Raw genomic sequence first — 17,740 nt, forward strand, 5'->3', positions numbered from 1 at the left:
AAAATAGAAAGGAAAGGAACACTGCCAAACTCATTCTATCAAGCCAGTATTACACTCATCCCAAAACTGGAAAAGGACACAACAAAAAAGAGAATTATAGGCCAATCTTTTTAATGAATATAGATGCAAAATATCTTCAGTAAAATATTGGAAAACCAAATTCAACAACATATTAAAAAGATCATACACCATAATCAAGTGGGTTTCATCCCAGGGATGCAGGGATAGTTCAACATACACAAATCATTAAATGTAATACAGCATATTAACAGAAGCAAAGACAAAAACCTCTTGATCATCTCAATATATTCAGAAGAAACTTTCAATAAAATTCAACATCCTTACATGATAAAAGCGCTGATGAAACTAGGAATAGAAGGAATGTAATTCAATATAATAAAGGCTATGTATGACAAGCCCATAGCCAATATCATACTAAATGGGGAAAAACTGAAACTATTTCCTCTAAAGTCAGGAACAAGACAAGAGTGTCTACTCTCTCCACTCTTATTCAACATAGTCCTGGAAGTATAAGAAGAAATAAAAGGAATACAAATTGGAAAGGAAGCAGTCAAACTCTCCCTCTTTCTATCATGAAGATGACATGATCCACAAAAAACTAGACCTCATAATCAGCTTCAGCAAAGTAGCAGGATGCAAAAATCAATTTACAAAATCAGCAGCCTTTCTGTACACAAACACTGTACAGATTGAGAAAGAATATAGGAAAATAATTCCAATTATAATAGCCTCAAAATAATAAAATACCTAGGAATAAACTTAACAAAGGATGTGATAGACCTCTAAGGAAAACTATAAACCAATGAAGAAAGAAATCAAAGAGGACTACAGAAGATGGAAAGATCTCCATGCTCATGGATTGGTAGAATCAACATAGTGAAAATGTCTATATTGCCAAAAGCAATCTACATGTTCAATGTAATTCCCATCAAAATCCCAATGACATTCATCACAGAGATTGAAAAATAAACTCTGAAGTTCATTTGGAAGCACAAAAGACCAAAAATAACCAAGGCAATTCTGATCAAAAAAAGAAATACTTGAGATATCATAATACCTGACTTCAAAATATACTACAGAGTCATAGTAATAAAAACAGCATGGTACTGGCACAAAATCAGACATGAGAACCAGTGGGACAGAAAACCCAGATATGAATCCATGCAGCTATACCCACCTAAGTTTTGTCAAAGTTGCCAAAAACGTACAACAGAGAAAAGAGAGAAACGTACAACATTTGTCTCTTTGACAAATGTTGCTGGGAAAACTGGGAATCTACATGCAGAAAACTGAAACTAGATCCATATCTTTCACCCTATACAAGTACTAACTCAAAGTGGATTAAGGACCTTAATATAAGACCTGAAACTTTGAAGCTTGTGCAGGTAGGACCAGGGAATACACGAATTAATAGGCACAATCAATGCCTTCCTAAACAGAACTCAAGTGGCTCAGCAGCTAAGAGAAAGGATTGACAAGTAGAACTACATGAAATTAAAAAGCTTCTGCACAACAAAAGAAATGGTCTCTATATTGAAGAGGTTGCCCACAGAATGGGAGAAAATCTTTGCCAACTCTACATCTGAGAAGGGATTGATAACCAGAATATGCAGGAAGCTCAAGAAACAGAACTCCCCTCAAATCAATGATCCAACAAAGAAGTGGGTAAATGAACTGAACAGAACTTTTTCAAAGAAAGAAGTCCAAATGGCTAAAAAACATATGAAGAAATTCTCACCATCCCTGGTCACAAAGGAAATACAAATCAAAACCATGTTAAGATTCCATCTCATTCCTGTTAGAATGGCTACCATCAAGAACACAAACAGCAACAAATGTTGGTGAGGAGGCAGGGAAAAAGGATCCTTCACACACTGCTGATGGGAATGTAAGCTAGTACAACCACTATGGAAAACAATATGGAGGCTCCTCAAAAAGCTAAAAACAAAACTGCCATATGATCCAACAATTCCACTCCTAGGGATATATCGATCATATATATACCCATATACTTTTATTCCTTTGTAAGTTAGGTTATAATAAAGACACCTCCACACCCATGTTTATTGCAGCACTATTCACAATAGCTAAGCTATGGAAACAGCCAAAATTCTTCACTACTGACAAATGGATTTAGAAAATGTGGTATTTATATACAATGGAATTTTATTTAGCCACAAAGAAGAATAAAATATTGTCGTTTGCATGTAAATAGATGGAACTGGAGAACATCATCTTAAGTGAAGTTAGCCAGGTTCACAAGGCAAAAAGCCGCATGTTTTCTCTCATATGTGAAATATAGACCTAATTCAAATACAGTAATATTATGAAAAACAGGTCGTGCTAAGGGCAGGTCACATATGAGAGAGGGAGGGTAAAAGGAGGAAGTTAAGACGGTGTATATGGTTGTATTCTCTATACAAGAATGAATATAGAATTTTTAAATCAGTTGAAACCACCATAAGAAAGGGACTAAGGTAGAAAGAAGAGAAATAGAGGGGATGAACCAATTTGGATATATATATATATATATATATATATATATATATGGAAGTGCACAAGAAAACTCCCTGTGTTGCTATCTTAAACAAGCAAAGATGGCATTCTTGTTTCTTTTACAAATCAGAGTGGAACACTTCCTGCCATGCTGCGGGCGAGGGTGTGTGTGGGGGGGGAAGGTTGGGATGTTGGTGCCAGTGGGAGTGGGGAAGGGGTGTGGAAAAAGGTGTAAAAGCGTGAATATTGTACACATACTGTGTATACAAGTATGTAAATGGAAAAATGATATCTGTTGAAACTATTCCAGGAATGGGGGGAGAGGGTATAAAGGAGAATGGCAGAGGGGGTGAATTCAAGTATGTATATTTGATATTTTGTAAGACCTTTTTAAATGTCACAATGTTCCCCTACCCAGCACAACAATTAAAAAAGAAAGAAGACATAATGAAAAGTACTAGTTATTATACAATAAAAAATTTCCAAGAAAAAAAACAAAAAAATACTCCACAAAAAATAGTACACTTAAAAAAATACATAGAAGATTAAGAAAACAGCAATATGTATTCAAGCTGTCTTTGAGACACAAGGGTTTATCGCAATATCCTCTCTCCTTATATATTTGAAATATTCCCCAATAAAAATTTAAAGAATGAAAATAACAATAAATAAAAGGGTTTCTAGTCTATTTTATCAAATTTTATTATTGAAACAATGAAGGGCTGGAATATTTGTGCTAGAAGTGTTCTTTAGTGTTCTGCAATATTTTTCATTTTAACAATTTGATTTCTATAACTTCCAGACTGAATGCATTTCACCTGGAAAGAAAGAAGTTTACAGTTGACCAAATTCTCAATTTACTTGACCAAAAAATAATCATAAAAAATGTTACATCTAGTGCTCAATGAAAGGGGGTCATAGATCTGCTTCTGTTTTTATGAGGGTAAGCATACTGCTTCTGGCTACTTTTTGCAGTAAAGAGTACATATAGTAGGGAATATTTGTAAACATCCAAATTGTTCATGGCTTATGTAATCAAGGTTAGTGATATTAAATTTGTCAATAGTGCCTAATTCTCACAGTTTGCTTTAAAGTGATTTTGTGATGTAAAATCTAATTTACACATTTATTTAACAATATTTTCTTCTTGTATGATTTTAAAGTCCAACAGATAGGAACAAGAGGTTTCTGGGCAAAATACATTCATCTTCAGCATCCTCTGCCTACAGGCATAAATGCCATAGGCGATATAAAATGGTTGAGTTTATAAGATTAACCTTTTAAAGCTCATAGAAAGACTCTTAAGCAATGGTCCTAGCAATAGAACAAAATATAAATCTCACCTTCCACTTTGAAAGCATTCACAATAGAGGATACTTTTTTAAAAAATTATCTTTTGTAAGAGTTTTACTTGCAAATATTTGTTTTGCTGGAGAAGGCTGGAATCCTTAAATTATATTTTAATGTGATTAAAAATATTTGCAAAGAAATATAAAATTTTATAATATACAGAAAAATTTTTATCTAAAATACTCTAAATTTTAAAAAATGTAATACATTCTTTTCTTTGTAAAGGTAGCATCTTCATGAAAAGATGCTCAAAAAGTTCAGCTGTTATCTTCCACCAAAAGAAAGTAAAGGCAGGTAAAGTACCTGCCTAGCAAGTGGGAAGCCCTGAGTTCAAATCCTAGTACTGCCAAAAAGAAAGAAAGAAAGTTAAGACAGCAAGAAGTAAATTAGGCCTCATAAACAAACTGTGTTACAGAGGGTTAGGCCTAGGCATTTCAGCGAATTTGTTACATGGGCAGGGACACTGTTGTTACAATAACAATGATGATAATTATTTTACATGCAATAAAATTTAAATGTAAAGAATTGTGCAGTGGGTTGCACCAGTTACAAAGATTGTGAGTAATCCTAGCATTTGGTTCAGCCACATATTTGAAGAGATGTTTTCCATCTTCAAGACCTGTGCATCATGTCGCTCCCATTACCTCTCTTCTTTCTAAGTCTGATCCCCAAACACCTTACCGACTACAGCCTCAGTGTATTTCCCTTCTGTGGGAAGAGGGAAGTACTGGTTTGGAGATAAGTTGCTGCCGTAACCCAGGAGAAAACCTTCAAGCTTTGTGTTTGGACTTGGACGCAGGAACTTTAGGAAGATGGAGTCACTCGTGGTGTTGATGTGGACTTTCAGGCTAGGCCTTTTACCTAACAACGGGAACAGAAAAATAGGTGACTGTTACTTTACCTCTTTTGCATTCCACAAAAAAAATCCCAGCAAAAGTTGGTTGTTTGCTACTCAGGATCACAGCATCCCCTCCCCAAACACACACACACACACACACACAAATATCCAAAGTGTAGCTAATCTAGAGATCAAAGAAAATGGACTTCAGAACAAGTAAAGCAGCCTACAATAAAAAGTAAAGTCATGGAGGTTCAGTACTTGATAGTTTATTACCAAGCAAGTAGGCAGAATTTAGATTTTTCTTTTTTTTTTGACAATCAACAGTTGGTCACTTTATATATACTATTACAGTGAAAGAGCCTGAATTCTCTTTTTGGTAAAACTGAAGTACTACACCTGGTATCCTCCCCCACTCCCAGCCTCATCTGTGCTGCTCTCCAGTCCCAAGCCCACAGGTCTTCGTCATTGATAGCGATAAAAAAGGAAGGGAAAAGGAAGGTTTCTAGCACAGCTATAGCTAAGGTGGTAAAACAGGGAACGCTAGAGGGAGGAGAATTGTTAAGGAGAAACATGACTAGTTTTATTGAGAGCTCGCTGGGTCAGTACGACAACTATATAGAGATGCCCAACAGTTTACTGAAAAGCTAAGTGACATACTCAGAGCAGGGTACAGACCCATCTGGGTGGCATTAGTTTATAAGTAATCATTGGATGGATTTCCCGAGAAAGACCGTAGAAAGTTCTCAAGACTTTTTTTAAATCACTAATGCAACAAGAACAGATAATCACACGAACCAAAGGTCATGATCAAACAATGAGGAAACAATATTTTTTGTCTCTGGAGACAGAAGGAACCTGGTCCAAACCCTGTTACTTATCAGTGTGGCCTCTGGCACCTCCCTGAATATGCTTGAGGCTTAGTTTCCTGTTTTGTAAATGATGGGTAACAGCTACCTTCCTGTTGGTTTACTTATAAATACTAATGAAAATGGCACAACTCTAAAGTTAGCATGAAGCAATTGCCCAATGATTGCTTACTAATGCAGGTCCACAATTCTTTAGCTACTGTTCAGAAATCCAAAAAGCTTTTTATGTGTTTTTTTTCTACATTTATCTCAAAATAATTTGGCAACCAAACCCACTGTGAATGATCATGAGTCCATTTAGTCTTTATCCCATTCAGCGTGACTATTCACACGTTTCATTATGGAAATGTGCCTCATTAAGTCAGCAAATAGTGCTTGCTGCTCAAGCCCTCACTGACAAGATTATACAATAGATGCTCTAATACATTTTTTTAATGCCCCAAATTTCTGATTTCTAAAACAAATCTGGCTTCAAGGGTTGAGATTGTGAGCGTGAATTATTTTCTTTATTACCCAAAGATTTAATAGTTGCAAAATATTTTTTGGTCTATTGAGACTACTGCATTTACTAATTTAACAATTCACATTCTATTTGTCATTAATCAAAGTTGTATATTAATAAATACCAATCATCACATCTGTACAGCATGAGCTTTCCAAGGTTTCACACTAAGTTTATTCTACTTTAGTCCAAATCAGTTTGGACAGCCTGGATCAACAAAGGCATATAAGAGGTGTCCATTCAGCCTTAGAAGAAGAAAACCAACCTCTTCATTGATAGCAGGTTGCAGGAACCACTCTTACTTCAGAAGCCAATTCTGCAAGTTCCATGTACATTACTTTGTACTCCCAAAACCTTGATGAATTTTTATTCAGGTTTTGGATTCTCAGATTGCTATTTCTCTATCTGTGGCAAAATCGAAACTCATAGATACTGAGTAGTTTATCCATAGCACTAAAAAGGGACTTCACAACTCATCTAGTTCAACTTTTCCAATTAAGAAAACTGAGGGCATTTATACCTTTGTTACCTTGTATATTAAGTGCAGGATCAAAACTAGGCCTTAGGTTCTCATTGTCATTGTAGTCAAGTCACTCAGGCTGATGCTAAACACTGATGCTTTTGTTCTGTCTTAACTTCACCAGATTTTGATGAAGTGATTTATACTTCAGACAAAACAGATTTTATCCAACCCAATTTTCCCCTTTTTAGCTATGTTCTTGTGTTAACTTCAGAGTTACTCCATCCTGCTCAACAGAATGGAACAAATGTTAGTCAAGCACATATTCTGCTGCTTTAGAAAGTTATCAAGTCTCACAGGAAGTCAACACACAGCTGTCCTATTTCCAATATTTTCTTGGGAAGAAGAGAATAAATCTTACTGCACTCACACTTGACCAAGAGCAGAGTCACAGCATTAGCATCACATCAGACTTTTGCCCATGGAGTGTACCTAACGCACCATGTTATTCCTCCCCTGGGAGAGTGGAAAGGATGGTTACACCAAATGGGAGAAAGAAAGGTCATAAACACAGCCACAAACCAACCAAAACAGAAGTGATCAACTCCTCTTGAAGACTTTTCATGACCCCAACCTTTCTACCTTTTGCTAGCAATTTATGTCAGCAAATACAGTGACATTATATAACTTTCTAAATGAATTTGCATTTTAGATGTCCTACTTTCCCCAAAATTCCAGTTAATACTAGTCTCTAGGGCTAAACTTTTTAAATGTCCTGAAAAAGAGAAGTAAATGCAAACAAATCTCACCTCAGTGGAGCCTCACAAACTTAAAATTTTAAGATCATCACCCCAGTTTTTTATTTAGAAACTTAAATCTCTTCATCATTTTATCATACATTACTTCTTCTAATTCTACACATCTCATTTGATTTTGCCCAAATCTTCTCACATTCTGCAATGTATATATGATCCTGCTTCTACATCTTTGCTCGCATTGTTGACCCACTGTAGAGTCCTTCTCTCTTTGGTTTGCCTTTTCTGCGTACCTATGTTTATCCATTGATTACTTCATGATCCTTTCAGTGGTCAGAAAAAAAGGTTAAGCAAGTTCTTTTTCCCTTTATTCCAAATGTTTGTCAAATATTCCTCCAAATGGATTTTTGAATGAGTATTCCATGGATATTTTATACTGTTGAACAAATCCTCAATACTTTGAAGCTATATCTTTGTAGCCTACATTAATTTTAATCTTTAGTAATATATTTACCTTTACTCTGAATAATTTTGGTTTAATGTTTTGGACCCAAGTCATGTAATGGCATTTATCTTTCAATAGTTAGTAGCAGTGACTAGGTAAAGGTAGCAGAAAATTATACAATATAATATAGGCTTGAAAGGTAAAACATTTATAAATAAAATAACATATATATTACCCAGAAAAGTCAGGGGTACAGAGAAATAAGAGTACTAGACGAACATTTTATTGCATTTCATACGAGAAACAAAGCATATGGAAACAAGTGTGAGAAAAAATTTTAAAAGGCATTTTGGAAAAGCAATACTAGTATGCCTTGGAAAAAATTACATATTGGCAAAGTAGAATCTTGGATCTATGACAGTGGTTTCTAATCCTCTGTTTGCAACACCCTACAGTATCTCTAAATATTTCAAAGGGTATTGTGAAATTCTAAAAGAAAACAATGTCTTTCAAAGCAAAATTAGAGTTAATACACTTCTAATTTTTAAAAGTAAATACATGCCTTGAAGCATTAAAAACAGTGAGCAAAGCGGTGAGTCAAGATACAGATACTCCTGTAAGTTCAAAGAACTCTAGATCAATCAGAGGAGGTGGGATGCTGTTGCTGCTGACAAAGTGTGGAAAGTTTTGGCAAAGTTCTGTAAAGATACATTACCCTGCCTGGGGACATAGCTCTGTGGTTGAACAAATGCCCTAGGTTTAATCCCCAGCAAACAACAGCAAAAGAAACACACGTGGTTCTTCATGAAACCAGCTAACCATCATGGGCATCCAGTCACAGACCTGAGAGAAAGGAATCACAACTAAAATATACTCAGTAGGAGGAATTTTTCATGTCTCAAGGTTATCTTACACTTCCCAAAATATTTCAGAACCAATTCTAAATTCTTGATGACAGTTGATCAAGATGATAAAAGTACTGTAGGAGAAGCCCTACAAAATATTAATGGTCTCTTCTAAAAGTAAAGGGTACTTACTAGTGTAAAAACATGAATTACCATCATTGACATGATCTCAGTGTTACAAAACACTAATGAAAAAATTAGAAATATTCTAAGTAGCAAGTTTGGGCTAAAAATAAATCAGATATGGCATTAATATTCTTAGGGTCCTAGAATAGCTGTAATACTGTGGTCAATAAAATAATGACTCATTTCAGGATTAAAAACATAACCCTATTTTTACCCACAGTAAATTCCTCTTATACTGCACATATTACATTTACAGAACTAATCTCTACACTTGCTCTGCACTTTATTTTGTCATGCAAAATTTATATTTTCTTAAGATATTTGAATAGTTAAATCAATTTCCATCTGTTCAGATTTGGCATAGGAAGCATAGATTTTAAAAAAAACTGATGACTTGATTTGATCAAATTTTTAGAGTTTTGACATTTAAGAGAACCAACAAGAAAAATAAAAGGCAAACTAAATATTGTCAGAAAATATTATCAATACATACATCTACTGAAGGACATATATCCAGAGCATATAAATGTTCTTTCCACTCAATAAAAGGACAAAACAAGAAAACGGGGAAAGATTTTAAAATATTGGAATAGCTTCTTCACTAAGCAGGTATTTGGAAACCAAGAAGCACTTGAAAAAATGCTCAACGTCAGGGTCAGCAGGTGTTTTCCATCATGGGTCAGGCACTAAATACTTCAGGCTGTGCAGACCAGATGTTCCTACCACAACTAATCAATTCTGTGACTGTAGCACAAGAAAAGGCTATGGACATCATACAAAAAAATGGTCATGGCTATCTTCCAATGGATCATATTTGTAAAAACATAAAGTCTCAGAAGTCATGGTTTTCCCACTCCTTATCAATATAATTTGTCACCAGGGAAATTAACATTAAAACCACAATGATGTACCACATATATAAGAACTGCTAAAGTTAGAAAGATAGCCAATAGTGTTAGAATTGGAAACTCTCACATTTGGAGGGTAGATATTAAACAGTATAACCACTTACAAGAACTATGGGAAAGTTACCAAATGACCTATCAATTTCATTCCTAGGTATTTCACCCAGGAGAAATGAAAATATATGCAAAACTTACATGCAGATATTCACAGCAACATCAAACTGGAAACAAACCCAAATGCCCATTGTACCGGAGTGGGTAAACAAATTATGTATCATACATACAATGCGACATGACTCAGTAATAAAACAGAGCAAATCACTTATGTATGCAACAACATGATTGAATCGCTTGTCTGTCATGTCATCATGCCACTGCAGAATGGGCCATGACCTTCTTTTATCTCTGTAACCCATTATACAGACTACCCCAAGGGAAAGTTATTCAAGCTTCATAGCACTGGTAGAAGGAGTTTTGATATGCCTAATATTATTAGTCATCATTCATAAATGGTATATACACATAAAACTTGTAACTTCTTTTCAGGCATTGTTATGTACCAAGAACCCACAATATTAAGTTTCGGATGCGTTCTATGAGTCACAGAACATGTGGAAAACATTCCAAAGTCTTATGGTCACATCAGCCTAATAAGGAACTATCAAATCATGACATCACATCTTAAGGGTTTTATTTTGTTTTTTGGGTATTCTTTTTTGGCAGCATTGGGGTTTGAACTCAGGGCTTCATCCTGGCTAGGTAGTCACTCTTCTGCTTGAGCCATCCCTTCAGTGTTTTTTTTGTTCTGGTTATTCTGGAGATAGTGTCTCGCTTTTTGCATGGTTCAGCCTGGACTGTGATCCTCCTATGGCTTCCCACAGAAGCTGGGATAACAGGTGCAGGTCATCATGCACATATTTTTCTGTTGAGACTGAATCTTGTGAACTTATTTCCTGGGCTGGTCTCGAACCACGATCCTCCTCATCTTTACTTCCTGAGTAGCTAGGAATACAGATGTGAACCAATGGCTCCTGGCACATCTTAAGTTTTTGTGTTAAGCAGGGAACTTATTGTCTGACAACACACTCAAAAGCTTCCAAAATATAGGCTTGATAGCATAGATTGTGTTTAATTAAACTTTAATGCTAAAATAGACAAAATATAATTTTAACACAGGAGTAGGCAATAATCTAATATTTTGTCTCAATTCTCAGGGAGTCTAAAAAGGGATCATGTGACGTAGGCTTGGTGCTTAAATAACTCTCCTTGTTTTGATCCAATAAGCTAAAGAAAAGTGTCAGGAAGGGAAAAAAAAAACATAGAAAGTTGTGGCAATTTTTCTGATAGCCACAGAGTAAATAGAGTGGCCAAAGGCAATTAGACAAGTATCTACAGTTATTCCTGATTCTACATAGTCTCTGGTCTATAGCAGGACTTTTTTTTTTACCAATAATAATAACCCAAATGTCAGTGATAATAGTGGAAATTTTCCCTAATAGAAAAAAGGACGTGCTAGTTTCAACTAAGTACCTTAAGAAGAATAAAAATTAAATATTGTTATTAATTAAATAATATTATACATTATTAAAACTGTTTCCCCCAATCCTACATTATTTAAATGACCATCCCTCAGAAAGAGAGTCCCTCTAAGGTGGCTATGACCTACTCTGCAGAGGCATGATGACTTATAAGAACAAGGTAGGTAGGTGGCAGGAAATAAGTTAATTTCATGGTGGTAGATCTGTGTATGCATGTGCAGAATTATAATTTAAAACACTCCCAAAACAATTCCTGGGCAAATTCTTTCTAAATTTCAAGTTGAAGTATACTGATGGCAGGATGTCTGCCATAGGCTAGATAGAGACTCAGAGCTACAAACACCTTGGTCATTGTGCTCCCCAACTTACAAATGAAATTATTTCACCCTCTGTATAAAACACAGATGATGAATCAGGACTCTAAATGAGAACAATAGAGGAAAAGAAATCCTGGACATTCAGAAAATGGTGAATTAACAGCACACAGCTTTAGAGGCAGGCAGATGACATCCCTTCTTGTGTTTTTGACATACAAGTCTGAAAATATGTATTTAAAAAACCCTGATCACAGTGATTAGATAAAGTAAGTTCTTTATAACTCTAAGAAATTAACATTTTAAAAAGTTTTACAGAGAAAGAAATACGATTAGAGTTCTATAAATCACATGAACAGCTGGCCCCAGTGCCAGGCAATGGAGTTTTTAAATAAACCCAGAATTGAATTTTACTCATACATGATCATGTTTGCAAGAAGCACAAACTAGGGGTTCTTGTGATCCATGTTCTTGAGCAGGCAGAATAGCACATTCCCTCTCCAGGTTGCTGGTGGTGAGCCAGCCAGCAGAAACACATGTTCCTACATGCAACTCTCAGAGGACATATTAAGTCCCTGTCACCTGGAGAGCTGCCCTCATAAAGCCACAGCCGAGCGAGTCCCATGTAGCCATAATGCCAAGTGTCAAGTAGCTATTTATTAGAGCACTATGGCCACCAAATACCCAGAGGATGTTTGCTGCTCAGTGTAGAATGTTTGAATTTAGAAATGCCAGAAGTCTGAGGGGAAAAATCTCTTCCTTCTAATGGAGCACTTTATATCTGTTTGCCCAGCTGTTGGTATAAGTGAGTTTCATTTCAACTAAAACAACCATAGTTTCCACCTTGGTCAGAAATCCCAGTGCTTTGAATCCTCTCACAGTACTTCACTGTCTGGTGATTTTGGATGACTGAATAAGACAGAATGAACCTGCCAGCATTGACATTTTAGCACCACTTGGCAAAGTTAATAGTTTTACCAAAGAGTAACAACTTCATTACCTACTTTATAACCCTCACACTGCCAAGTAGGAAAATTACTTTTCACAGACTACCTTCTAAGTCAACAGCCTGTCATTCTTAAGAAGACATCTCATCCTGAGATATCTACTGTTGTCACACAATCCCTTGATCTGATTCTCTTAAAACTGTTCTTTAGAGCCTGGACATTGTCCAGGCTTTGTAGCTCATTGCTTATAATCCCAACCACTCTGAGGAGGAAATTAGGATGATCACACTCGAGGCCAGCCCAGGCAAAAAGTTAGTGAGATACCCCCCCATCTCAATAAATAAGCTGGGTGTGGCAGTGTATGCCTGTAATCCCAACTATGATAGAGGCATAGCTAGGAGGATTTCTGTCTGAGGCCCATACAAGGCAAAAACAGGAGACTCTATCTGAAAAAGTAACTAAAGCGAAAATGTGCTAGGAGTATGGCTCAAGCATTAGAGTACCTCCTACAAGCACAAGGCACAATACCACCACCAAAAAAAAAAAAAAAAGTCTGGACTCTGCTAGCTTGGTGGGGAGTGGTGGTGGAGAGAGTGGGAGGAACAGTCATCAACCATCAATTTGCCACAAGTGCATGGGAACAGTTTTCAAACGACAACAAATCTATATAAAATATATATGTGCCCTGAGGAATGCTATGGTTTGATTTTCGTCTCCTCCCAATCTCGTGGTGAAATTCAATCTTCACTGCAACACTGTTGGAAGGTGGAGCCAGTGGGAGGGGTTCAGGTCCTTCCCACTGAATGCATCATTGCCATTACCAAAGGTGAGCTCAGCCCCTGTCTCCCTGCTGCATGCTCCTGCCATGTGTCAGCACTTGGATTTTAAACTTCCCAGAATGGTGTGCCAATAAACTTGTTATAAATTACCCAGTCTCTGTTAGAACATCACTGTTAGAACATCACAAATTGGACTAAGACAGGGAATGTGTAGAGTTACCCATCTGCCTTTTCATTTGATCCCTTCATTAACTACTAAGTTATACAAATTTAAATGTTACAAAGACTACATTCCAGTAAGTTAGGTGGATGAATACGTCACTTATTTGTGTGGCATGATTAGTACTGTTAGTACAAAGCAGCTACAGAAGAGGGGCCCTAAATCTGATGAAAGGGATGGAAAGAAAGAACGTAAGAAGAAAATGTCCCTTTTGTTTTAACTTGTCCCCAAAATAATCCTTATTCTGTGAGGATAAGTTGAATGCAAGTGGAAAAATACAAGGACTCATGCTGAGGTGTCAAAGCCTATTTTGCAATTCTTTTTTTCTTTTTTCTGTGCCACTTAGAAAACTTGTGGATTCTTAGTAGTTTTTAATACATATAAAGGAAAAGGAAGACATTGCGAGGTTAATGAATTTGACAAAACTTACTTCCCTGCTTAGTTTTCATGGAGAGGATTGGCTTACTTTCACTTGCTACTTAAAATAGGAAGTGACGGCTATAGGTTTTCCTCATGGAAGGTGACCTATCTCCATGCCAGGGTTCTGGATCTCTGATTCCCTGATGATAGTCAGCAGTCAGCATCTCTTGGGAACTTGTGAGAATAGATTCTTAGAAACCATCCCTACCCTACTGAGTCAGAAATTCAGAGAGAGGGGCAGTAATCTGTACTTCAACAAGCTGTGTGGGTAATTCTCACACTCAAGTTTAAGAACCATTATTCTTTGGAAATCCAGTGCATCAAAAATAAAATTAATGAGCCCAATTTCATTGTAAAGATATGCAATGCATTAAGGAGGAAAAAGACCTCACCCACAACTCTGTTAAATTTCCTATTATGAAAACTTTACATGTATTTTGGCCTTTGAACAAGTTCTATGAATTATGGTTTTCTAGAATTATAATTTCTGGAGACACATAAAGTAAAATATTTTTAAAAATTTGAATATTTCTGTGACTTTTGAGCATCAGTTACATATCCATATTTTTATATATTTTTTTGCTTATATTAAATTATACATGGGAAGGGATTTCATCATGACACTTCTACTCATGAATATAACATAATTTGATCAAAATCATCCCTCTATTATCTTTAAATCTAACCAATCTAGCCAGGCATGGTGGTTCATGCCTGTAATTCCAGGTACTTGGGAGGGGTAGGTCAAGAGGATCATAGTTTGAGGCCTAAGTAAAAAAGCAGAAGATCCTGCCCAAAAATTAACTAAAGCAAAAAGGGAGCTGGGAGGTGTGGTTCACGTGCCTACATAGTGCAAGTCCTTTAGTTAAATCTGACCAATCCAACTAGAGACTCAGAAACAAAAATGATTGTTTTTTCCAGCATGTTATTGTAAAAAATTTCAAACATATAAAAATCTTGAATTTATATAGTGCTCTTCCATTCTTTTAGGGTAATTTCCCAAAAATACTGATGCTCCTTTTCCTTTTCTTCTTTCAGTAGCTCCAATTTGCACATATAATAAATTCCATTGACCAAGTAGAAGTTGAACTTAATTAAGGTACTTCTTGATAGGCCAAAGTAGAAAATGTACAACAAATATTATAATAAATATTGCAGAGGAGATTCCAAGATGGCGGCTAGAGGGAGGAAGCAGAAAGCGAGCCTCCTATAGTGAAATCTTGGAGAGACGCCGGAGACACACTTTGCAGGCATAATCACTGAGAAAAGGCATAACTTTGACCCCTCCACACCTCCAGCCGGTGCAGAGAATGTCCACTTCACGTTAAACGGAGAAACAAGGAGGGCCCCGGGGCCACCAGTCGCCGGCGCCCAGACGGCTTGGGAAGACGCGGACCAGGTGAGCTTCGCAGTACCGCGGTAGCCCCACAGACAAGCCTGGGCCACAGCAGCATAGCCCCCTGGACAGACTGACCTCCACCCGTGGAAAAAAGAGAAACTGAGTAATAAGCAATAAGATCAATAAAGACACGCGGGAAAGAGGGTGGGGTGCCCTGAGCGCTGAAGATTGGGGGAAGGGAACCCTTCCTGGGACTGTAAATAAACTGTAAATAAACAAGCCGGGTGGGCCGGAGAGCCTCTGGCTGGAGCGGGGGCGGGGCGCGAACCCAGCAACCAGGAGTGGGGAAGCTTGTGAGAGTGGCGGAGGGAGGAAAACTCCACAGGAGAGGAGGGAAGACCCACTTCCCACGTGAACTGTAAACAAACATGGTGGCTGGCAGGAGCAGCAGCACCACCCAGTAAGCAGGAGCAGGAAAGCTTGTGAAAGTGGCAGTGGGAGGAAAACTTCACAGGAAAGGCGGGAAGACCCACCTCCCACATGAACTGTAAATAAACACGCAGGCCTAACAACATGGGTGATCATCCAAAACTGAACCAAGAGAAAATTAATCACCTGAATAGACCTATAACACAAAATGAAATTGAAGCAGCAATCAAGAGTCTCCCCAAAAAGAAAAGTCCAGGACCTGATGGATTCTCTGCTGAATTCTATCAGACCTTTAAAGAAGAACTGATACCAATCCTCCTTAAACTGTTCCACAAAATAGAAAGGGAAGGAAAACTGCCAAACACATTTTATAAAGCCACTATTACACTTATCCCAAAACCAGGCAAAGACACCTCCAAAAAGGAGAACTATAGGCCAATCTCCTTAAAGAACATTGATGCAAAAATCCTCAACAAAATAATGGCAAACCAAATTCAACAACACATCAAAAAGATTATTCACCACGACCAAGTAAGCTTCATCCCAGGAATACAGAGGTGGTTCACCATACAAAAATCAATAAATGTAATAAACCAAATTAACAGAAGCAAAGACAAAAACCACTTGATCATCTCAATAGATGCAGAAAAAGCCTTTGATAAGATCCAACATCATTTCATGATAAAAGCTCTAAGAAAACTAGGAATAGAAGGAAAGTACCTCAACATTATAAAAGCTATATATGACAACATATATACAGCATTATACTTAATGGAGAAAAACTGAAACTATTCCCTCTAAAATCAGGAACCAGACAAGGATGCCCATTATCTCCACTCCTATTCAACATAGTACTGGAATTCCTAGCCAGAGCAATTAGGCAAGAAGAAGGAATAAAAGGAATACAAATAGGTAAAGAAACTGTCAAAATATCCCTATTTGCAGATGACAGGATCCTATACCTTAAAGATCCTAAAAACTCTACTCAGAAGCTTCTAGACATCATCAATAGCTATAGCAAGGTAGCAGGATATAAAACCAACATAGAAAAATCATTAGCATTTCTATACAGTAACAATGAGCAAACTGAAAAAGAACGTATGAAAACAATTCCATTTACAATAGCCTCAAAAAAAATCAAATACCTAGGTGTAAACCTAACAAAAGATGTGAAAGACCTCTACAAGGAAAACTATACACTTCTGAAGAAAGAGATTGAGGAAGACTATAGAAAGTGGAGAGATCTCCCATGCTCATGGATTGGTAGAATCAACATAGTAAAAATGTCGATACTCCCAAAAGTAATCTACATGTTTAATGCAATTCCCATCAAAATTCCAATAACATTTATTAAAGAGATTGAAAAATCTACCGTGAAATTTATATGGAAACACAAGAGGTCACGAATAGCCAAGGCAATACTCAGTCAAAAGAACAATGCAGGAGGTATCACGATACCTGACTTCAAACTATATTACAAAGCAATAACAATAAAAACAGCATGGTACTGACACAAAAACAGACATGAAGACCAGTGGAACAGAATAGAGGACCCAGATATGAAGCCACACAACTATAAGCAACTCATCTTTGACAAAGGAGCTAAAAATATACGATAGAGAAATAGCAGCCTCTTCAACAAAAACTGCTGGGAAAACTGGTTAGCAGTCTGCAAAAAACTGAAACTAGATCCATGTATATCACCTTATACCAAGATTAACTCAAAATGGATCAAGTATCTTAATATCAGACCACAAACTCTACAGTTGATACAGGAAAGAGTAGGAAATACTCTGGAGTTAGTAGGTATAGGTAAGAACTTTCTCAACGAAACCCCAGCAGCACAGCAACTAAGAGATAGCATAGATAAATGGGACCTCATAAAGCTAAAAAGCTTCTGTTCATCAAAAGAAATGGTCTCTAAACTGAAGAGAACACCCACAGAGTGGGAGAAAATATTTGCCAGCTATACATCAGACAAAGGACTGATAACCAGAATATATAGGGAACTTAAAAAACTAAATTCTCCCAAAACTAATGAACCAATAAAGAAATGGGCAAGTGAACTAAACAGAACTTTCT

At 36.8% G+C, this 17,740-nt stretch overlaps 1 protein-coding gene across 19 annotated transcripts in view; it reads right to left on the reverse strand.

Annotated features, from left to right (window-relative positions):
- Abi3bp (ABI family member 3 binding protein) overlaps positions 1 to 17,740 on the reverse strand; it is a 242,276-nt gene that overhangs the window by 177,913 nt on the left and 46,623 nt on the right. For all 19 annotated transcript variants that reach the window (XM_074073008.1, XM_074073007.1, XM_074073003.1 and 16 more), the window contains exon 2: positions 4,549 to 4,728. In XM_074073008.1, the coding sequence (XP_073929109.1) occupies positions 4,549 to 4,728 (180 nt within the window). The remainder of the gene's footprint in view (positions 1 to 4,548; positions 4,729 to 17,740) is intronic.

The sequence above is a fragment of the Castor canadensis genome, chromosome 5, assembly GCF_047511655.1.
Source record: "Castor canadensis chromosome 5, mCasCan1.hap1v2, whole genome shotgun sequence".
Taxonomy (NCBI): domain Eukaryota; kingdom Metazoa; phylum Chordata; class Mammalia; order Rodentia; family Castoridae; genus Castor; species Castor canadensis.